This window comes from Anopheles stephensi, chromosome 3, assembly GCF_013141755.1.
Source record: "Anopheles stephensi strain Indian chromosome 3, UCI_ANSTEP_V1.0, whole genome shotgun sequence".
In the NCBI taxonomy this organism is placed as follows: Eukaryota; Metazoa; Arthropoda; class Insecta; order Diptera; family Culicidae; genus Anopheles; species Anopheles stephensi.
This window is the reverse complement of record NC_050203.1, coordinates 20,669,537-20,693,973: the sequence shown is the minus strand read 5'-3', so window position 1 is coordinate 20,693,973 and position 24,437 is coordinate 20,669,537. Positions and strand designations below refer to the sequence as shown.

At 41.4% G+C, this 24,437-nt stretch overlaps 1 protein-coding gene across 40 annotated transcripts in view; it reads left to right on the top strand.

The window, feature by feature from the left end:
- LOC118512827 (glutamate-gated chloride channel) overlaps positions 1-24,437 on the top strand; it is a 108,743-nt gene that overhangs the window by 73,289 nt on the left and 11,017 nt on the right. For 15 of the 40 annotated variants that reach the window (XM_036057823.1, XM_036057820.1, XM_036057816.1 and 12 more), the window contains 9 exons: positions 665-729; positions 805-1,025; positions 1,098-1,180; positions 1,275-1,415; positions 3,405-3,479; positions 4,962-5,114; positions 9,033-9,247; positions 16,893-16,943; positions 19,742-20,080. In XM_036057823.1, the coding sequence (XP_035913716.1) occupies positions 665-729; positions 805-1,025; positions 1,098-1,180; positions 1,275-1,415; positions 3,405-3,479; positions 4,962-5,114; positions 9,033-9,247; positions 16,893-16,943; positions 19,742-20,080 (1,343 nt within the window). Of the gene's footprint in view, positions 1-664; positions 730-804; positions 1,026-1,097; positions 1,181-1,274; positions 1,416-3,404; positions 3,480-4,961; positions 5,115-6,612; positions 6,766-9,032; positions 9,248-16,892; positions 16,944-18,310; positions 18,329-19,741; positions 20,081-23,932; positions 23,936-24,437 lie in introns of all 40 variants that reach the window. The other 25 variants (XM_036057836.1, XM_036057835.1, XM_036057831.1 and 22 more) reach the window with 12 other exon arrangements.

Below are 24,437 nucleotides of genomic sequence, written 5' to 3'. Positions count from 1 at the left end.
GCTTAACTCTTATGTGTCCCATTGCCGAGCATGGTTCGTCACGATCGATTTAATTTAATTTAACCTCATTAAATTAGATTTTGTTTCACTCTACTTCAATGCACTTCTCTACAGGGTTAATTGCACCGACTTATGAGTTTTTGTTTATTATTATTTATTTTTAAAAGATTTATAATCGATTATTCATGACCGTTATTAAAAGGTTCCTCAATCAACTTATTTTCTCAAGCACCTATCTCTCGTCAAGTTTACGAGCACCGTTCGATAATATGCTGTCAATTTTTGTCGGTAGATTGAAGCGTTAAGCGTCCTCGGCTGTTATTTTTTTTTAATCGTCCAATTTTCTTCATGGGTTCTCATTATCATTTTCTTCGTTCTTGAAAACTAATGATTAAGTTTTGTAAAGTTTTTGTTTTGTTCTTATTCCTGTATCGTATTTCTTAACCGCAAACGTAGCCAGTAGATCTTGTGCAACGTTCATGCTAATTGCACGCGGACGATGCAGTTTTTTTACAAACTTTTTTGAATTCTTTTTTTTTCTCCCACCTTCACGTGAACGTTCTGACGTTACGACCTGTCAAAACTGCAGTGATAATTCACGCCCTTGCGATATACTTACCCGAAAAAACCCATTTATTCACCCTGCGCTTCATTCTCGTTCCAGGTACATTGACTGTGAACGTTAGCGTTTTACTATTAAGCTTAGCGTCACCCGACGAATCTAGTTTGGTAGGTGAACTTCTTCTTTCTCTCTTGGAAAACATATTGAAATTCTCAAATATTTTTATCTCGCCGGCTCAACAGAAATACGAGGTGGAATTTCTGCTGCAGCAGCAGTGGTTCGATCCGCGGCTCCGGTACGCCAACCAGTCCCAGTACGAGTATCTGAACGCGATACACCACCACGAGGATATCTGGTTACCGGATACGTACTTCATCATGCACGGCGACTTTAAGGATCCGATCATACCGATGCACTTTGCGCTCCGGATATACCGCAATGGAACTATTAATTATCTAATGAGGTACGGCAAACAGGCGCAGGATAAACAGTATCCCTATATTGATATCGCTTCCCTTGTTGTGATCATTTCCAGGAGGCATCTCATACTGTCCTGCCAGGGACGGTTAAACATATTCCCGTTCGATGATCCGCTGTGTTCCTTTGCGCTAGAAAGCAGTAAGTACACGATGCAGCCGTTGCTCCACAACGCTCCACACTTTATCGTTGTTTACCTCCTTACTCTTTGTGTGTATGCTGTGCTGTGCACCAGTATCGTACGAACAGTCGGCAATAACGTACGTGTGGAAGAACGATGAGGATACGCTCCGGAAGAGTCCTTCGCTGACGACACTGAATGCGTACTTGATACAGAACCAAACCATTGCCTGCCCCATCAAAGCGAGCTGGAGAGGTAAGTGTGACTCTTCTGGGTGACGGGGGGACGGTGAGCTGATATAGTGAAAGTCAGGGGGGGCCTTATGGATAAACTTCGATGGGAATGAAGAGCAGGGACCTTTCTTTTGCTTTTGATTCTATTTGGGATTCTATTGAATCTTGGTTTGTGATGATAAGTTTAATCTACTTGAGTAATGATTTTCCTTTCCACGTTTTTGCGATGGTATTGGTAATTCTTTTTTATGGAAATGATATTGCATATTTTTGTTACAATTTATATTATTAAGCACATCGGTTTGTTGTAAAAATATTTTCGTTAAACAGACTGTTTGAGTGTGTTATATCCAATATTGTATTTATTAAAACCATCGAGTCGTGTGTTAGATTTTCTTTAAAATCCCTTTATTATTCTGATATCGTTTTATGAAAAAAAAATACCTCTAGATCATGATTGTCCTCTTTTCCAATATAAAAATTAACTACTTAAATGGCACAAGTACCACAATACTTTGGATTAAGTTTAATCCCGGTTTTTCCTAAGAAAAGTTTTCCTAATTCTTTTTTTATTAACCCCATTTTCTTCATAATACTTCACACCTAACATTCAATTAACTCTTCCTCTGTTAGTTCCATTTTTGCCATTAAACTTTTGTTTTGTAACCAATGTGACCCTGAACCTGACTGCATCGAAAGGTCGGAAGGAGCTTGCCGTAGGCAGCAGGACCTGCAGCCTTAAGATTCTTTTGCCCACACTTCCTTTAACACCTCGTTGAACCGGAGCGTGCGTTAGCTACGCCCAGCGTGCCATTAAAGTAATCGGGTGAAAATTGCAAATTATTGCAGCACCCATCCAGCAGCATGAGTTGGACGCGTGCCATGTCGAGGACTGCTCGATCACAATTAAAACAGCACTTGCAGCAACGCCGAGCGCTCGTCAGAGATCCCGAAGGAGTGGGATGTAAATCAAGTGGCTCTTTACGCTTCCCGGACTGTTTTTTTTTTTTTTGCCCTCTTCCAACCACTTGGCGTGAAGTGCTGCCTCACATCAAGCCGTGAAAAACAGCAGCACCAGTTCATTTATTTAATTGTTTATTGTGTGCTTCTGTTATTTTATTATTATCTTACGGAGGTCATGGCATGCGCGGCAGACTGTTGGGATTACCACTGGGCTTTTTTGGTTTGTTTTCTTTTCTGTTCTTTCTTCGATTAAATTATTCGCACCCCATAACGTGCAGTGTTTTTCATTAATTAATTAATGTGATTAAGTAGAATGCTTGCCACTAGGCAAGTGACTAACCCAGGTTGCCGGTGGGAAATTGAAACATTGCGTGGGTCAAAGCATTCCTTCGGATGCATTGGAATGGCGGCTAGGGTCTTTTCAATTTACTTTAATTTTTTGTTTTAACTACGTCGAGTCTGCTGATGGCTTGAAATGACTCTGATAAGATAAAGCGCTGAGTGCAATTTGCAAACGTGATTTGTTTATTTTTGAACATGGTTTTGCTTTTATTCGTTTTGTTCTCGGTTTTTTAAGTGTTTTTTTTAAGATTTTATTTTTGTTCCTTCTTCCTTTAACAATTTTACTCAAACCAAAACTAATTAAAAATAATTCTGCACAATCCTGTAAAATCCCACTACACGGTTTAAACTCATTTCTGCTTTGCTTAAATAAAACAAAAACCAAACAATTACTTCTCTTCAACGAGCATCAATACCGTATTCCGATTTAAATTAAAACGTGAAATACTTTTAATAACCTTTTACTTTCTTCATTATTTAATTTCGAAAGCAAACTCCCTCTTATTTAATCCCTCTTATCCGGAAACCACAACCAACCGCAGGTGGTGATTTGTGTCCTAAATCAACACTCCAAGCTCCCAAAACCCGCCCCATTCCAAACACCAACCACCCCCTGTTGGTCCCCCACAATACTTACGCAACTTTCAAATTATCTGTGAACCAACCCACAATGACATAATGCACGTGCAAACATTTTCTTCATCAGCCGAAGGACAAACGTTGTCGGTAGAAGACGAAGAGTTTCTTTGTAATTTATGTCAGAGACGATTTGAGGAGCAAGGTACATACAAGCATTCAAAACTATTTCTTTCCTCGTTTCCCCCTTGTTGCCATTAAGCCCCTTCACACCCCTTTACCACACTCCCCTACCCCCCCTCGATGCGTATGCCCGTACACAATGCCCTCTCCCCTGGCCCAAACACACTCGTTCCTGCCCGTATTTTGCGTTTTTCTTTTCTCTCTTCTCGCTAGATTCCCGTAGTAGATTTTATCTTTTTTTTCGTTCCTGTGTTTACACTTATTGTGTTTCGGTCTGGTTTATTTGAGTTTTGTTTTTGTTGAATTATGTTTTTATCTGTTTAGATTTTGTTCTCTACTCAAACGCTACTCTATCTAGCTTCGTTTCTACTTCACTCTTTCTATGGATGAGTCTGGAAACTGAACCTTGCACAAACTGCACTGCTTCTTCTTATAAATGGGCCTTTAAATTTAATATTTAGTTTGCGTACATGATTTAAAATAAAGAATTTGTTATTGTTTTTGTTTTACATACGTCTGCACTGAAGATCAATAGTATGGTTGCGATGAAAAAAGACGCATTCTGTATCAAACTCTCTTATCTTCTATTTGTTCCTCTAACTTCGTGCGTTTGTTTATTCGTTTATTTGGATTTGTGTAACTATTAAATACTTTTGAAAAACGAAAGACAAAAGTCTCCAGAATTTAATGAATTTCCTCTTAGAAAATCACCTTCAAAAGCGAAAACCACAAGCTCCTTCCATTTAATGTATCATTTTGCTGTACAATCACCAATACTGAAGTAAAATCCTCCTTCATTTATCGTTTTCAGAAGATTGAATGAATGAAAGTTTGTCCAAAATTGTCTATGCATGTCTACAAAGTTTCCAGCGTGCCTCTACTAGTATCTGAATCGGTTTCTAGCTCCGACTTTCCTCTCTTTTTCTTCCTGTGCATGGCTGAACAAAATTTCTTATCTTAATAGAAAATTCTTTCATAATTTAATAAGATTTGATTTACTTTGAGTTTTATAATTTATTCTTTGTATTCGAATGCGTGTTATTGAACCTCTTTGCGTAACCGAACCTTTCAACAATCCCTCCCATAGATTGCTTCAATTTCTCTATGTCCTCTATGTCGTACCTAATGGCTCGCCCCGTTTCACTCTGTTCTGTAATGTGCTGTGTTCTACTTTCCTCTCTAGCGTAATCCCTCGTAGTGCAATATAACAAAAAAAGGCGAATAATTGCATCCGCAATTTTGCAATACAAAAACCATCATTAATCAATGTTGAAAACAAAAACAACCTCTCATAATGCAGCGCCGTAGCGACATGCAAAAGCAAAACTGGTTGACCGTAAAGAAACCTCTTTCTTTCTCTCTTTCTCTCTCTCTCTCTTTCTTTCTTTTTTCTTTCCCTGTCTTCCCCTGACCGCGTTGTTCCGTTGTTGCTGCTGCCTGTACATACGTATCTATATCTTTGTGCGTACGTGTGTGTGTGTGATTGTTTTGTGCGTGTGCGTAGGAAATTACAGTTGTCTGAAGGTGGATTTAATATTTACAAGAGATCGAGCGTTCTATTTCACGACCGTCTTTATACCGGGCATCATACTGGTGACCTCATCGTTCATCACCTTCTGGCTCGAATGGAACGCCGTCCCAGCCCGCTCGATGATAGGTAAATGTTGGTTGCAAAAAAGGCTGTTCAAGGCCTTTCAAGTGAACAAGCGCAAAAACAAAAAAACGAATTCAAAACGCTCCATACTGCATCTACCGATACCAGGACTGCGAATCGATCGTTAGACCAAGCACTGACTGACGCACGGTCCACTGGCCCACCCCTAACGGGCCGGATCGATAGGCTGACAAATACACTAAACTAGTTTGCTAACAAGCAAACAAACAGCCCCCTACGTGATGCGCTGCTACCCGGTTCGGGGCGCTTAACAGGGCCTCTAAACTCGACACGACACGAGTCGCGGCCACGCTGTGCCAATCAATTAAAACACATTTCAATCCTTTTTTTTCGTACACAACACATGGAGCCACACACATTCCCATTCCCGTTCATCGACGCTAGAGGCTGCGCCATTCATGCAAACAGGGTTGTAAACCCTTTTCATCAACCGTGCATGGATCGAGTTCGATCTTATTTCCATTCTGCTATGATTTTTTGCTCGTTCCGATGCTTATGGAAACTAGCGACCGTTCTTAATCACAGTTTACAGTTTTGTGATCCATTTTCACTGCATTTTTTTATTTAAAAATTAAACCAAAACATACACTCGCCACCAGTAAAGCATGATTATACGCCACGTGTTGTGCCAGTTTCTACCAAGTACCAGGCGTCTCCATCATTCTTTTTTGTCGCGCACCTGCACGTGGTCTTCGTTTGTTCCTGTTCTCATCGTCGTACAAAAAGGGTATGATTAAAACATGATTGGAACTTAAAAACAAAACAAAACTCGCGTTCTGCTCAGTACCGCCTTTCAGGCTACGGTAAGAATATCTTCCCCGTTTGTGTTTTTTTATCCGTGGGTTGTTTTTATTCCCCTGCTACTGTCCTCTCGTTATTAGCTGGTAAGGATGTTAATTAAGACTGTTATGGTTTATAATTTCATGTTCCATTATGTGCGTTTCAGTTGTACTCTTGTTATACAATTTTTTTTTTTTTGTTAAAAAAAATCAATTTTTATTATATTTTTTATAAAATATTGGCCACTTGATTTGATTGGATTAATGGGATAAAATTTCTTAATACAATTTAAAACCAACTTTTACAAACTAATTCGAACCAAATGCATTGCTTAACACTTTCGTTTTCATCCCCATTCTCTTCTCTTTCTCTCTTTCTCTCTCTCTCTCTTCTCTTCTTCTATTCCACTATTTCTTTGTATATTTTTTTCCTCTCACTTACTCTTGCTGATAATACTTTCCAAAACTGTGTTACTGTTTCGATGCTAACACTTAAACAAAATCCCCCCTTCAATGACAAACCCTGAATATACAATGCCCCCAACCCCACATACTGCTCCCATTGTTGAATTCTTCAAAAAAAAACAAACAAAACATCCTCCTCCTTTCTGGAACCATTTCTGGAACGAAAATACTTAACCCTCTTGCCATGATGCCCGTGCTCAACAACCCGTGCCAACCAACGCCAACAACAACACTAGGTAATTACAGTTGCCTGAAGGTAGATCTTATGTTTACGCGGGATCGAGCCTTCTATTTCACGACCGTCTTTATACCGGGCATCATACTGGTGACCTCATCGTTTATCACGTTCTGGCTCGAATGGAATGCGGTCCCGGCAAGGGTCATGATAGGTAAGCGAACATCAAACCCCACAGCAATACCACCACCACCACCAGCAAGAAACCACTCTCCTCTCCTATGACAACCTTCTCTCTCTCTCTTTCTAACACACTCACCCCCTTCTTCAAAAAGGCTCTTCATGTGCTTCAAGCTCTTGAGTCAAGAGCCGATTGTGTGAAATGTGCATCAGCAGTACTGTTGCGTTGTCCCATAATGAACCTGCTCTGTGTCTTCAAGCGCACCCTTACACCCCCGTCTGTGTTTTGTGTGTCGTTTGTGTGATGTGTTTCATTGTTCGTTTTTTGTTTTGTAATCCTTAACCTCTCGCTTCTACACACCGCTCGTACAGACGTTTACTATCATTGGCTTATCTGTGGTTGCAAAAAAAAAAAAATTAAGAAAGAAAATCATTTCATCCCTTTTGTGTCGATGTTGTCCTCGAAAAGCGTACTGAGCAGCTAATCAAAAACGGAAGAGAAAATCCCCGTTTTGCAATTATCCTATTAAAGGTCTTTGTAATAGATTACAGGTCTACAAACAATTCCTTCATAAAACTATGTAAATGCTTGAGTAATATAACCTTTGTAATAACCCATCAAGTTAACCAAAACTTGACCAAAAAACCATATCAAAACTGGTCCTAATAATATGATGTTCTCTGCACATACTAATTCAACGTATAAGCTTGATCTTCATTCTTCAATAAAACCGATGTAAAAATACTCATAACATACATAAAATAACCCTTCATCGAACGTCTCGACTGTGTAAAGTCGTTCATTGCCGTTCGATGACCTTCGCCAATGGTTCAACTGCCCATCACATGAACAACGGCAAAAATCACTCACACACTCGTACATAGTGACTTCATTTTACTGACCAAAACCACCGAGTGGAGTGTGGGTTGTAATGGGCAGAGCCATTTCCGAATCGGCTCGGCCGTTGGCTTTTGGATCCGTTACGTGCTGACGTTCTATTGCTGAACTATGTCAAGGATCTTGAGCTGGATGGATGTTGGCGGCCCATGGGCCAATGGTGAATGATGGCAGAACAGCCAATGTAACTGCTGCCAATGTTTGCTTTAATTGGATGTGGTTAAGCGGTCAAATCAATTTAGATCTTCCCGATAGATGTCACTTATTCATAGAATTCGTATCAATTAACGTTACTGTGAGTGGTACATACATAATTGCTACTCAAAAGAGAATTAGTAAATTAAAATTATGTTAAAATGAAATGCTATATCAAAAGAAAACATAATTTAATAACAGTGCATAAATGATACTAGGTTGTAAGAAGTATTTCAAAATGATTAAAATTTAAATATTGTTGTATGTTTCAAATTACAAGTTTAAATTAAAACTCTTTCAACTGCTTTTAAAAAATATACAAAACATTCATTTAAAACGCAGTAAATCTGCCCTTTCTACCAATAAATCATCATTGAAAAAGTAGTCCTTTGCGAGGGGAAAAATCAACAACAGCATTAACACGCACCCCGTGCTTAATCGACCGCATCATTTCCCGGAACAGTTTCCACCCGGTCGGGCACGCTAAGCGCTCTCATCGGTCTCTGGCCATCGGCTTGCAATGATTCATGCCATTTCCGTGCAGTGATGCATTAATTGTTTGCGCCATAATTTCTATGTTCTATCACCCATTTCATTCATTGCACCATCGTCGTTCGTCATCACCATTTGCTAGCCATGCATTGATGTTGTTGCTGCTCTTGCCTTTCAATCATTAAAGCACGGTAAAAACATGCGAACCCCGTTTCGAACGTGTTAATGTGCGTGTGTGTGTGTGTGTCTGTGTGATTTTAACATACATCGAACACGAAAGAATCGCCCCATCGCTGGATCACTGCGTCAGCTTCATGCGTTATGCACAAATTACTTGTACAAACACGGACACCCGGGAACACATACACACACAGTTCCACCTTTAAGCACCCGTTGACATTGGGACCTTGTACGAACAACGACGCTAGCCACGAAAAGTTCAGCATTGACAAGCACGGAGACCTACCCTGGACTGGATTCATTAAAAATGCGACATGCTCATTAAAAATGCATCTCGCGCTGACCGTTGTTTCCATTTTGCTGTTGTTTTTTTTTCTACTTTCCTAAATGCATTTTCTCATTCCGGTTTTCTCGTTCTCCATTCCCTCTTCATGTGTGCGTGTGCCGAACGCCGTGCCGCGCCGTGGATTCAAATCAACCGTGGACGACCTGGCGCCTCCATCGCTTCATCATCATCGTCCCGAACCCGATTGCAGGTGTAACGACCATGTTGAATTTTTTCACCACCTCAAACGGTTTCCGCAGTACGCTGCCGGTCGTGTCGAACCTGACGGCGATGAACGTGTGGGACGGCGTGTGCATGTGCTTCATCTACGCCTCGCTGCTGGAGTTCGTCTGCGTCAACTATGTCGGCCGGAAGCGACCGTTGCACAACGTTGTATATAGACCTGGAGAGAATCCAGTTACTCAGGTAATGTAATGGTTTTAAGCGTTAGAAAAAAACAGAAAACCGTGCCACTTTCCTTACCAACCAAATACCAACAAACAAACAAAAACGAAAGGCAAATGAAAACAATTCGGATTATCTCTCTGTCCGCGAACGTAGCGCAAAACAAAAGAGAATGGGAAACACATTCTCGTTCTATTCCTTTCCACCCTATTCGTGCCCGTTCTTTGGCCCAATATCTTCACCAGTAAAAAAGAAAAACTTCAACCCCAGAAAAAATCAAACTTTAGCTCATACACTCACACCCAGTCACTTATCCCGAAAAGAAGCTAAAACAGGCTCAACGCCCAGTACCCCAAGATCAACATCACCGAAGTGCTTATAGAATGGAGCGAAAACGACTCGCGTTATGTTTTGTGTACCATTTTGTTTTGTTTTTCCATTGAATTAGAAAACACATCCTTCCTTTTACCCCACAAAACACCCCCTACACTTACGGCTCCTTGTGGTCTATTCCGCACATCCGCACACCACTCGATAGCTTTTCTTCACCGTCACCGTCAAGCCTTCCTGGTGGCGAGCGGACCAACTACTAGCGATACTGTCCCTTCACTGAAGTTCACCGCATTGCACACACTCAAACACACACACAGACAGAAACTTTGTTTGGTAGTATTTTTCCCCCCTGTTTGCTTTTGTGTCGTTTTGAGTTGTCCCTAACATGCGATTAGTCGAAATGCACTTACGTTTGTTGAAACCGTTTGTTTCTTAGCTTAGTCTTGTGTTTAGATTTTGTTTTGTTTTATTGACTTGATTTTTTTTTTTGCTCTGTTATGTTTCCCACTTTTGCTCTATCTTCCCTTTATTTTGTTTTCATTTTACTTTTTTTCTACTTTTGTTTCGTAAAATTTTATACTTTTATTGGCATTTACTATCACTTACATGTTTTCTTTTCCCTTTTTTACGACCAAATTGAAGTTAAACAATTTCGCAGATTCACTTTGTGAAAGGCAAACTAACCAACTACCACATATTCACTTTGGCAAACCTATTTCAAACCTGTTTCAGCGATTTGAACCCGAACAAAATTTAGACTTTAAGCCCTAATCCATGCAACTCAACAATGAAATTGTTCCCATTCTTCGTACATGTAATTGATATTCTCCATTATTAACAAAATCATCTCTACTTATTACTTTAAACAAGTTTATTTAATTACAAAAACAACCCATTTCGAGCGCATTTCGAACACAAACTTCTGTTCCATGTTTGTTCCTATCTTCACCTTTTCTTCTCTATACGCTTTACTCGTTGCACACTCTTTTCTCTTCTTTCGGCTGTTATTTTCCCTTTCTAATTCTATCCTGTTTCGTTCAACCGGTAACAGGTTTTCTGCTTTCTTCAATCCTATCTTCGCTTTCCATTCTGAAAATCTTTTTTCCCTGCACCTTCTCGTTGTGATGCTTGTTTGTTGTTGTGAGTGGATTTGTTGTGGCTCGTTGGTTTTTTTTCCTTTTCTTTTCTATTCTGTTTTAGTGCAATCACCCTACCATTATCGTGTCGTGTGTTTGTGTTCTCTAGCGAATTGTTGCAAAACATTGTCCAATTGCGCCAAATGATCTTTCAAATTATTTCCTTCATAAATCTCAATACAAAAACCGATGCATCAATTCAATCGTTCGCAACAATCATCGATCCATCGGCTAAACGTGTTATGAATATTAAAATCCATACCATACCACAAACACTCACCGAGCAAAAGCACCGTATCGATCCAGTTCACAGTTCACTGAACCTTTCGGTGGGGCAAACAGAGACGCAATCGGTAGCCCGATGGAGGAACGGAAAGCTTTCCATCGCTCACGGCAATTCCTTCCGCATGATTACAAAAATGAAATCCATTTCAATAATTAATCCATCGCATATCGGTGGCCGACCGGTTTACATGGCCACAAACACACGCCAGGCATTTCGATTCCAGGTGCCATTCGCCTGCATCATTCGCCTTTTAAGCCGACCTAGTTTACATGCGTCGTATTGCACCCACCTACCCGCCCATCAACACTTCGCCCTCATGGGTCAATCAAAAATTGATTGCTGATCGTTGAAGCTTAGCGGCACGGCATAGTTAATTATTGCTGCACAGTGACAAACCTCGCGTTGGATTTGGGATGATACGTAAATTTGTGGAAATTAATTGTAACTACGATCCGGTTGTCGGTAGTTTGCGTTGTAAAGCATAAAGATTAAAATCGCATTTTGAGAAGCTTTTTTTTGCTGTGGATATTAATCATGCGTCATGTGTGAAGGGTTGCAATGCAGGGACCGGATTAAGTGTGCCTGACTGCAAGTAATCATATTTCACGTACACAAACGACTAATTATCCTTATGGTGAATGGCCACGAACATGCTTCCATGCTCATCTGTATTACATTGTCAATTTACACGAAACGTGATATGAATTTTGGATGCAACATGCCAGCAACCGCGCTAAGCTACTCATTAAACGCAAACGCAAAACTGTTTCTCAACACGCCAGCTTCATTTCTAGTAAAATCGTCCTTCTAAAGTGTAATTTTAAGTAGCTATTTTCTTTGAAAAATTCTACCGTAACGAAAGGTCTCATGTCAACTTTCTGCAAACGGTGAAATGTCATCGACAGCCTAACGAGAAACTGTCCCAGTCCCGGTGAAATGCTTTCTCGTGCATTTAATCTTCCAACCCTTCAAACGCCATACAACCGGTGCATCGTAGCATACCTTCAGATGTTCCGCTGCTGACACATGTCAGCACGTATCAGGCTGAGAAAAAGTGGCAGCATTCAGGCTGAGCGAGCGAGAGAGAGGCGCACTCCTATTTTCTTCTGCCATCGCTGCACCGGAGATTCGGGGAGAATGACCTCAAAGGCAAGCCCACCACCCACCCACCATCTTTACTGCAGCCGATGATGGGATTTCCGCTTTTCGACTAACCATTCAATCGTATCGGTCACACGACAGATCGATGCGGCTTCATGAGATGTGCAGTTCATGTTGGATGTTGGCATAGAACAGTGAGCGGAAAGCGAATGATTCCGTGTGGTTCACCGACCACATTTCCGATCCGAGTTTGTCTTTCTCGGTCAAAATCGATTTTGGATTGACTTGGACTTGGTAAAAGATGGAGCGTAATGGAGAAAAATCTTGCCTGCCCTTCCGTCTTGTTAAATTATTGTTTTTGAGGACTTTTTCCGTTGATTTCATATTTTTTCTAGATTGATGTTAAAAGCAGCTCTGGGATGTTTTATATCTATTTTTATGCTTGAAAAACATCCAACATGATGAATATAAGTAACAGTTGTACGGCAAAGCTTGTCCCGCAACATCAATAAAAAGCCGCTCTTGGTCTCGTATGATGATCGTTCCTCACGTATGATACAAATACGAAGCTAATAAATGCCTGTTTATTGTATTAGCTTCCGATGAGCCCATATCGGTGTTCGTTCTCAAGCATAAGTTTTGAAACATTTTGTGATAAAATTTTTCAGCCAATCAAGAATTAAAAAAAAGGAAATAGCTTGACTATAAAGCTTGGAAACCACTTTTGGCCTTTTCATAGAAATATTTAGATTTTCCAAGCTGTCAATTATTTGTTTAGTAACAACCTTAATTCTCATATTGCTAGAATAAATATTAACGTTACTTAAACTTGTCCAATATTAGAACAAATATTTTTTTCGTTCAAACAATAAGCAAATTTTATTAATTTTTTTTTTGCTTGGTCTCATGGCGCCATTCTAACCCAGTTAGTGTGCTAATTATTTGGACTGGAATCGCTCCAACATAGGCAAAAAATGGCTCCGTGCCTTCTTTTTACATAAGCTCGAGCATATAAACTTCAGGACTCTTAGCAGGAACTTAAGGCCAATACAGTTCTTAATTAAACTGAATTTGATTCTAATGATTCACCCATCCGTCCATCTCAACACTGGCATTAACTTTTTTCTATTTATCTGGCGTAGCACGTATCGAGATTGAAGAATGTTCTCTGGTTCTCATTTTTCTGCGATTTTTGTTGTTGTAACGATTGCTTTCTTGTCATGCTAGAATAGTATAGTAATGCAGGCCATATAAGCAAGATGGCTTCATTTGTTTTTGTATTCATTAAGGACGTATTTTAAGAGAATTCATTAGGATACTCATGAACATACTTCAAACAGCTTTACAAAATCATTGGAACCATGCTATAGTCATCTCAATGATTTTAAGGCATTGGTAGTTGCTCTACGAAAAGCGGTTGAATAATGATTTACCCAGAAATATTCATTATCAGCCAAATGGCCAAGAGGTTTTGTTTAGCTAGAAAGCCCTTAGAATGAACAAGTGATCAAGAAATGTAATTTAAAAACAAAACTTTTTTCATCTCCTAGAAACCTCAGTCGTACAAATGCTCCACTCAAATCGTGTTTGCAATCTTTCACCAAACTTGCCAATCCAACCGTGCACTAACGCGTCCATTACGCTATCCGTCCGCTTACTACTACCATCCCGGAGACGTTCACCGTCACTGTGGTTTCGCTGTGCTGGCTGGGTCGATATTTATTATGTTTTATTGATGTCAGCTTCACAGCAGCACGGTGCCATAAGCTTTTTGCCCATCGGTCGCGCATCGTTTCGGTTCTAGTTGCACAGCTATCAACATTCTCCGTCCGTATAGCCTTTGGCACTATTAAACATCATTCTTGCCCTCGTGCCCTGCCTCCCTCACCTTGTAAAAGCCAATAAACTTCAGCCGTGACGAGGCGAGCAGAAGAAAATCATTCATGCTCCAACTGCAAAGGCCACCCGCGAGCACAAACGGTCGAGCACAAAACTGAAGCACCAAAGCCACACAAAGGCGCATACATTGGCACCGGTTGGCAAGCGGGCAGCCGTTTCGTGCAACAAATCTGCACCAAACAACATTCACCCTCCGAGATGGGACACGGCAGACCGGGTGCACCACTCACCTTCTTTTCCCCGCCATCTTCTCCCACAACGGGAAAGAACTCACCGCTTGGTCTCAAACGTCTGCGTCATTCTTATCAATATCCTTCCCTCCTTATTTTGTTGCTGCTGCCAACGAGCTCCCAGCAGGTATAATCAAAGCTTTAGAGCACGAGCTTGTGAAGCTTTTGTTGCTGTTGTGGTGTAATATGGAACAGGTGAAAATAAACGATCGATCGGCATTCGAGGGTACGAAGACAGCACCGAGTGGCACCGAGACGCCCCAATACACCCCACGGCAAACAAAAGCCAATCAAAACAAGCACGGCTAGGTCAGCTTCTTGGGTTTATTGTGCCTTTCGGTCGCTTTTTTTCGGTCGTAGCAATGTTTCGGGAGAAAAGTTTACTCATCTCCGCCGAAGGGTGTGTTTTTACAATATTCGAAACAAATCGTTAAATATGCTAAATCGAAACGAGTGGGCAGAAATGAAGGTTGGTTGGTGGTGCGATGTGACTTGTTTCGTTTCGTTGCTTCTTTGTGGATCGCTTGCGGCGTCCTTTGATTGATTCGTTGGGTAAAGCATTTTTCGAAACCAGGCGCATGCTGCACGATATGCGGTTTTCGCATGCAGATATTTGCATATTGCACCTGTTGTGAGCGTGTCGCGGAGTTTTATCGGTTGTTTTTTGTGCCAGCACAAAGAGTGATTTAAATCACTGTAATCATGCCACCATGATTGATGGGGAGTTTGTATGAATACTCGTTGCAAATTTGCATACTTCACGCGATGGTGGTTTATTACTGTTGTTTTGTACTTACAAGTTTAGTCAAGTTAAGTAGAAAAAAGTTAATTTTTAACACATAGACAGAAACACTTTTAAGGATTTTAGAAAGCTTTTGATACAGCACTTTGGGCAAATATTTAGGCACAAAATTTGGGCAAAAACAAACATGTCTAATATCCCTCAGCATGAACCTCAATCAGCAAAATTCGTTCGACTTTCACTTCAAATGAACTCTTAATAATTAAAAAGCACGCCTGATTTGACGCAAAATTATCGCAAGAATGATTTCCACCATTCAGAGAAGTGAGCTGCTTTTAAATGATCGCTGCGATCGGATCTTGGCGATTGAAGACCGTACTGAGAGCGACCATCATGGGATCATCTTGGGCTTTGTATCCCGATAATCATTTTCTAGTATCTCTATGGTGTCGTTTGTGTTTTTGACCATCGACAAGAGTGCCATATGTTGTTCCTAAACCACTATCATAGAGTCTGTCATATATGACTAACGACAAGAACAAACCTATGATGATGCTATGGAGCTGCTCTGAGAAAACATGTCAAATTTGGTCAATCGTAAAATAATTTTGAGTTTTCTCTAAAATATAAACATATGGTTGAAAAACCATAAATGGCTGCATATGGGATGGGAAAAAAATCTAACAAGCAGTTCCAACCAACAGAACATTGCTTCTGGCCCAGTATCCTTCGAGGAAAGTAAACGTTGTGAGAAATTTTTGAACTCGATTAAAAATTTTGGTATTTGTTGAAGTATTATAGTGAAACGTTTTTTATTCATTTTAAAGTTATGCAACTGTGCTACAACTACTAGAACATATGTAGAACTTGTCGTAGGTCAGCTACGATACGGTTCTATACCAATCGGCTGTTGGTCTTTTATAGCCGAGCATGGCGTCCATTCAATCAACGATCCACCCACTGTGTTGTGATCTGACTTTTTTAATTTGATTTGATCAGTCTGATTTCTTTCTATAATTTTTTAAAATAATAATCCAATAAATTGCTGGCTAAAATGATTCATCCTTTAAATTAAATAAAAATCATCGGACAACATTTTCCCTTGCCTTCACAAGCCCTTCAAGCGATCTTATCATTAAAACATCGAAGTTTGAATTTATTTATCCGTTTCTTCTCATTCCATTTAAGCCTTCCTTCAAACTCGATTATTTTTGTTTTCCTATACTTTCCGTTCGTTCGTTTTATCTGTATCCTCTCACTAACAACAGCCACCGCGCTTTTACTTCCTACCGCTTACTTTCGGTTGTTTCGCTTTACCTTGTTCGCTTTCTTTCTTCACCAAACTTTTTTCACTTACGCTTCATTGTGGCTTTGTTTTCAACCTTCGTATTGTTTAAGCTATCGTACACAGTTACAGGCAACTTGCAAAAAGGCCTCCCACTTTTTCCCTCACCGCTACACAGCAAAGTACACAGTCGAACGCTTCAAACGACCCGCGTAGCTAACTGTTTATAATACACACAACAACAAAAACATTCTAAAAACATTCTAAAAACATTCCCTACTGCTAGCAGCAATTCTCATGAGATAAATTCGAGCTGAAATACTGTTATTAATTATGATAAACAAGTTCAAACAAATCAAATATTACCCCTCGATACGTTCTGCTAGCTTTACATACCATCATACAAATCCAGCCCGAAACCCCCAAGTAGCGTACAATTAAACCATCTCGTTTCAAACTCTGTTTTGGTTTCGTCTGGTTCTAGTTGTATCTTGCGTTTCGTTGTGTTTTGATTTCCCCGTTTTTCCAACCCCCGATCACTTCCTTTCTCTCCCCGTTAGACGATTCTAGCGACGAGCATAGCGCCGCTGTACCGTTGTACTGTGTATTGTTTTCTTTTTCGTATCAACCAATTTGTGTAATGTCATTTTCCAGCGTCTTCCAGCTGTCCTAAGCAGGATCGGAATAATTCTCGCTAGTCCCCTGGTAAGCTATCTTATTTATTCAACCACTTCAAACTACTTACAACAAAACCCGCCCACTCTACCCCGCCCTATTGCCGACTTCCCCACTGACTCCCACCCCCTTCTCCGTTAACCCTCTCGCAAAGATCACCCCCCAAAACCCATCGCTACCATTCTACTGACCAGAAGCAGGGCTCAACCTTTAATTCCTTCATTCTGTTGTTGTTCGATTTTTCGTTTCGGCTTTCGGTTTCATTCATCCATACCTGCCTGTTTGAACTCCTGGTTTTCTACCCCCACCCTATCCCACGATATAAGCTAGTGCAAGGGCAGGCCTAGTGCTATTGTCCTAACGCCTTTTTACAGTACCGCGTATAGAACCTGTACCAGTGTATCTGTAGTGGCCTGCCGGTGTCTGGCTAGCGCATCCTTAACCACACTCGGTGGCTCTTGCTCTGATTGTCTGCTGAGCGCCCGCTGTCTTGCTGTACTGCTGCCCGCTGATTTGCTGATAGAGCGATCCATCTATGGCTAAAGTCCCTCCCTAAGGTTCCTTGTTTTTCCTCCTTCAATCATCCCCTGTACAGCCTTTCAGCCTGTGTTCGATTTGATGGATATACCTGTTCTGTTCTTACTGAATGCAGGGCATTGCTACCCCGAAGGCTATCTAACGTCCCAGATATTCGTTTCTCTAACCCTTTCTTAGTTTTCGCTTCTACTTATGTTCGCATTAAAGGGAGCTCAGCTCCAAAATTTGTAACAGTTTTCAGCTCCTAATAATGCTGATTTGTAAAATATAAAAGGAACTAATCCTTGAGCAGGGAAAGAATTCCCCTTTGAGTTTGGGAAGCTCCTTTTTTCGATCAGTATCATCGCTTGATTTTCTTTTCCAACCCATTGCTTTACTAAGTGTTATTTCAAACTCCATTATCTCATCCCATTGGAACGAATCTGTCAGTGAGGGCAAATTGTACGATCGCTCTACGTCTTCTAAATTTTTAACTTCATTATACCACTCATTTGGCAAGTACTTGCTCTTCTCTCATTACTTTCTTCTTATTCTCCTTCTCCTTCTTCTTCTTTCTATTTCTTCTTATTCTCTTCCACTGTCCGCTACATTACTAAACGCCATTGAAACGTGCAATTCGTTTTCTGTAAAATAAAACAAAAATTAATTAAAACACCCTCCTCTAAATGGCATGTTAAACGTTAACTGATCGGTTAAACAAACGAATTTTAAATATAAAACGATCAATCTCTTTTAAATTAAAATAATATAAAACAAACGCCTTCAAAAAACACAACACCCCTACCCACTTTTCTTCAAACATTACGCTCGCTCCGATTTACGAACATGCCACGTGCTCCAATCTCTCGATGCCCAACCAGTCCTCGAGACTCTTTTCGGTAATATCCTCAACAAACATAAGCCAAAAAAAACATGCTTCTTTCTGTATAGAAAATCGATAGTTTCACTTAGATCGGTTTCCTTTCCTGTTACACTAGTTTCGGTTAACGTTCTCTGAGCGTCGTTGTTGAGTACGCTGTAATTGTCACGATCACGCGCCTATTGCCATCGCCGCCTCTGTTCTATGCTTTTCTTTTCTAACTTACATTCATCCTTTTCGTTGCGCTGTCTCTTGCTCACTCTCTCTCTCTCGCTCTATCTCTATCTCTTGCTGGACTCATGTTGTTTGTTTGTGTTCTTGGTTGACGCTTGTCCGTGTTTTCGTTCGTTATGGCCCCCTGCATAGATAGTGTTCCGTTCGGCCTGCCTTAGTAGCGTAGGTAGCTTTACTGCTGGTTGTACAGTTTGTTGTGTCTAGTTCTACTGTAAGTTTAAAATACAAATGGTGCTTACAACGGTATAAAGTTTAAGATTTTATAAGTAATTTAACCGAAACGAACTACTGGAAAAAACTAACTTGACTAACTCTCAACATTCTAAGAAAGCATTGTACGGTAACATATTTTCCTGAGTCATGTTCCATTCAGCCAACGAGAAATCGGAGGCAAAATTAATTCTTAAATCAACTTTCTTATGCTCCTGTACAAAAAATTGCCCGGGAACGTTTTTAAACTAATTAGAATACTGTATCAATTAAGAAGTGTAATTGAGCGTCAAATGCATGCTTATGACTGATTTTTGGTGATCTGGAACCTTGTTGGTTTATACTTAACATCAAACTTTGTATGATTAATGGTTGAAACCTTGTGAATAGATGTATGCATAGTTGGAGCTTTAATAGTACAATGTAAAAGCTTTTTTTGTAGAGTTTAGAAGAACATTGTCGTATGGCTGTAGAAAAACGATTACAAAAAACAACATTAATTTTCTCATTACGTACAGCATATTTTACAAGTACACACGAAACATTCCATACATAAACATTCAAATTGTGTTACAGCATTTTCGAGTTTCTTTAAACATCGTAAACAAATGTCATTCTAAAAGATTTTTTTAATACCAAACTCAGCATAAACTATTCAACACGATCATAAACCGATGGGAATAACACACAGGGGTCTAAATTTTGAAACATTTTACATGTGAGCTTTCGATCGGCTCGTTTACACAACGACTCATTTGTCCGTTGTATCGAACTCTGAGTTCCATGAAACATCCAGCTAAAACCTCACAACAACAACCCCCACGGCATCTTTTAACCAAGCTCGCTCCGCTCTGTACCCAGCTCGTGTACAACACTAACGACGTTCGCCTCAAACTAACCGTAAAAACCGCGTAACCAGAAGTCGATACTGAAGTTTTAACTCAACCTTCCTCACTGGTAAACTCCAAACATTGTCTAAACCGAGCAGGAAACAATTGACCGCGAGTTTCACACCGCCATTGCCGCGGAGAAGACAACTCCCGGCACAGCCGCTGCCGGCACGGCCTCCGCTGCTACCGCCGCAACCGCCGGTCGCCTTGCGCCTACGCAACCGCATCGCAATGTACAGCCAGCCACACCCGCCGCAACAACCGCAGCCGCTTCTGGCCCGGCCGGTCAGCGACCGGCCCAAGCCACGGTGCTGCTGTGCGAGGAAGGACTTTCCAACGCACCGGATGGGACGGATGCGCCCGAGCCCGGTCTAACCCGCCGACGTCCCACGGTCGAGACGAAGCTTAACGAGGCTGGCCTGATGGAAACGAGCTTTGTAAGTTGAACAGGGTGGTTTTTGCGAATGCGCGAATCGACAAACCGCGTATCGGAACACGCGAATCGCCCCAAAACCTGGGACTGTGGATCCACGGGGCATCGGGACTAACCAATCGTGCTGTTTGTTTGTCTGTGTGTGTTTGTGTGCTTTTTTTTTGTCGATATGTTGTGTGACTAACTGAACCGATTTTTTGTTTATGCTAATCCGTTTATGCTGCGGAACGATGCCAGCTGCCGCAAAACGGTTGCCGATACAGCTGATGAAAAATTCATAGCGCAAATGGTACTGTAGAAAGCACCACAGTACCAAATCACTAACCAACCTTTTGTAGTGGCTTACAGTTAAAAATGAATCCAGCTGAGCTGTGGCGATTGGACTCGTGGACGGATTATTTCGCCATTAGTGCCGTTTGCGACCGATCGATTACTTAGTCAGTGCTGTTCTCAACCAACCCCGTGTGTTGCAACGGCAGTACGGTATTAACTTTGCATCATGCATCAATGTTTGTGTTTCAATTGTAATCGGAGTGAAATCAGCACACAAAATTGCATCCGGATCTCTTACACGAATAATTGCTTACTAAGCTACTTTGTGTGAAGGCACTTGAAATATTTTTTTTATTAAGCCTTAAATATTTCAAAACAATTTTTAACGAAATCGAATTTAAACTTTGTACACAAATGTTTAAATTGAAATAGAATAATTTAAAATATTTTCCAGACGTCCTTATCCCGATGGAGACGCCTGGTACTTGATGCTGATTTTTCTTAAGGAATCCAATAAGAACGCATCCTTATCCATTTATATTGGTTGATTAAAATTCCCCGCAATCTATATATTTGTTCGATTTATTCTCGAATATTCAGTGCAGGCATTCCCCGATAAGAATTCCCAACATGTACATCCCCGTAGTAGTGCCCAGCTACAATTCGATACTGTTGGGTTTTGTTGTAACAGCTGTACAACATCATCGCTCGTGTGCTGCAGCGTGCGCCATGCCTAACTCGAACCAGAACCAGAACAAGGATAAAATTTGCATCCGTACAGCAGCGCAGATCACTGCAATTATCTTCAGCATTTCCAATGCAAGGCCGGCGTGTACAGACACACACACGCTTGGGTCGATCGTCGTACACTCAAATCAAGCTCTCTCGCATTCTCACGGTACATTTCACCCGGACGGACCTTAAATTCCGCAAAGCTCTCGACAGAACACACGGCAACATGCAACAGCTCACAGCTTCAATCAAGCCACGGCGTACGACTGTTCGCCGGCCGCCCTTTCCGACACACCACTCGTGGCCTTCATAATCTAAACCAATGCTGGGCCTGGACCGAGTTTATTTGCCAGTCGCCAGCTCGTCGTGGTTTGCTGCTTGTCGATGATACTGCTGTCGACGGGCTGCTCGACGTACCTTTCCAATCAACACGGGTAAAATTATCGGCCAGGCGGACAAATGGTGCCCACATCCCCCTGCCGGAAGTGCTTGTTCTGTTCCCCCTTGCAAATGGTGCCATCCTTGTTTATGTTCCACGCTCGCAAAGCTTGGATGGATGCCAAACCACGCCAAACATTGAACGAGCCTTTAGCGAGAAAATATGATCGGTACGGAAGTTGATTATGGAATTTTCGGTGCCCATTGTTTCTGGTTCTATTGTCAACTTTGGACGGTGTCCCTCATGGGAGAGGACGGTACGGTTGGTTCAAGTGATGAAATTACGATACAGTCAAATCCGATCTATCTTGCCATTTTGTTTCCCTTTTTTTCTCTCTCTATTCACAATCTCAACCAGTCGGTGAAACCATTTTCAACCGACAAACAATCGTTCATCATCTTTATTGTGCCTGGCCGTGTTTGTTTTCGGGTAGGCTCTCTCTTTCTCTCGCCAAGGCACGGCTGGCCGTGTAAATTCCTGTCTGCAAACTCTACAGCTAACGACATTGCCCAAAACTTTGATGATTACCATTCACCGGAAATATTGCCGGGCGAGGCGACCAACCCTAGGGTGCTGCTCTAGATGGAGTGCAAGCTTTGCAAACGGTGACAAGGTTAGGGAGCTACACCCGGGCACATTAATCATATCCCATGAACCGTGGGAAAGAAGGGATTTTGTTGCTGGTTTAAATTAAATTCCTAAAGCACAATAAAATCTAAAAGTAACTGTAGGGAGGTGGAGGTGGTTCGATTGAGCAAAAGAAAATCAGAAATAAACCTGGAAGTGGATTTAAACTAACTGTGCCAAATCGAAACGTCAGTCTCAAATTATTTTTGAGCAATAAGATTTGGCAAAAGAAAAGCATTTTATTCCATTTTGGTCTATTTGAAAAGTGTATAGAATAAAATGTAGTAAACTATTACATTTTCAAGGACTCTCCAAACACACAATGGAGACGCCTGGTGCTCCATAATGTTTTTTAAACACTACATTAGAAAAACACTCAACAAAAATAACCAATTATACAAAACCAAACAGAAAACAAGTATCTTAAAACCTCCCAACAAATGTAAATATACGCTTGTGTTTTACCTTCACCAGAACAAATTCAAAAACCAAACGTGCTTCTAAGTTGTGCTTTTTCGCCCATTTTTAAGCAAGCTTTACGGAAGCCATCTTACCTACCCTGAAATATTTGCGGAACAAAACAGCTACCCCAACTTCCCCACTCTCTCCCCATATCCTTCCTTCTCTCTCTTATTTTTTCTTTTTTGTCACCATCAGTCAACTCGTCGACGGGAACCACTTTTTCGGAGCACCGCTCAAACCTTGTTGCTCGTACCCGTGCTGTGTACTAAAATGTGCTCCACTTGGTGCCGGCGGTTGGTTGACGGATAGTTAGCTAATTGCATTGCTGTAAATGAGTAGTCGTTCTGAGCTGGTCGCAAATCGACTTACGAGGAAGCGTACAAAGAACGCGATACCGAATCATCCAGCTCCATGCTTTTCCTTTTCTGTTCTATTTCCATTTTCTTTCCACCCCAAACGTTTCCCGTCTGTATCTTTTCTCTCTCTCTCTCTCTCTCTCTCTCTCTCTCTGTCCCCCCTGCAGTCGTTATCAATTCCATGTGCACATACTACTACCACTACTACCACTACAACTACTCATAATCTAGCTAGATAGAAGAGCATTCTGCACATCACTATACTTCTGCTATTAGAAAGGTCAAAGCGACGGCGAGGATACATTGAAGAGAAGCTAAATTTTGTACTAAAACCCGTTGCTCCTAAATGTATGCAATGAGCAGATTTTTCTTTCGAACAAAAGCAAACCATTGTGCTTCAGTTTGCAGGCACACCTTTGGATTGATTAAATTATGCTTTTCCCTGTTGAATTGTTCTTCACAAATGCAATATGGTGCTGAAGCAACAAGGGAAAGAAAAATGTATCCTCGTCCTAGATGCGCCACCTAACGTGCTAGCTGTTAAACGACGCCTTTAACAGCCCCTCTAACGAGCGTTCTGCCTGTCTGTCGTCGTCCGCCAGCCCGGAACGTGTGTAATAATTAGTTTCATGTTCTATTCTCTTCCCGTACCCGTTCTAACTAACCCGCTCGCCGTCTATGTATGCGCCTATCTGTGTGTGTGTGTGTGTGAATATGTGTGTGTGTTTATCCCCGTTATCCCTAAAAACCATCTCTCCCGTGGCTAACACGTTTCTTTGGCCGGTGTGAAAATTTAAACCCGAAAAAAAATCCCCTTCACACACACTGCCTCTCAAACTCCGGCATGGATGGTCAACATGGATGCTTTTTTCCCCCTGACACACGCACACACCTCTACCATCGCCTCAAAACTGCTCCAATCATTCCTGCTCTAATGCTTCGTGGAAATGCCTTTCACCTATCGTAGCCGGTAAGTGTGTCCTGTTATCCACCCGAAACGAACCGTCCACTACTAAGAGCTTAACGGAATAAAATTAAAGACTTCACACATACACACCCATACACACACACATCCACCAGGACAAGCACACTAAATGCCAACGACACCGCTCCCGGGTTCAGATTCCGATAAAAGCGAACCGCCACAGCCGAACGAACGATGCGAGACTGAACATTAAGATAACATTGCCCGAACCCTGTCTTGGGCGTGAGTGTAGTTCAAGTGTCTCAGTCTCCCATTCGCATTCCCCATCCACATGCTCGTGCTGCTAGCATAATTGAAATACCGTCAACCGGTATGAATGATTACCACCTGGAAAGAAGGACAGGCCCGGTCCTCTCTCTTTTTTTCCCGTACCTGGGTGGCAATTTTATATTCAATGTACGACTCCGGTGCATTGTATTATCACCCCTTTTTGGTTGGGGTGGGGTTAACACACGCCAGGGGCACCAATCAAAAGGAGGACAGTTTT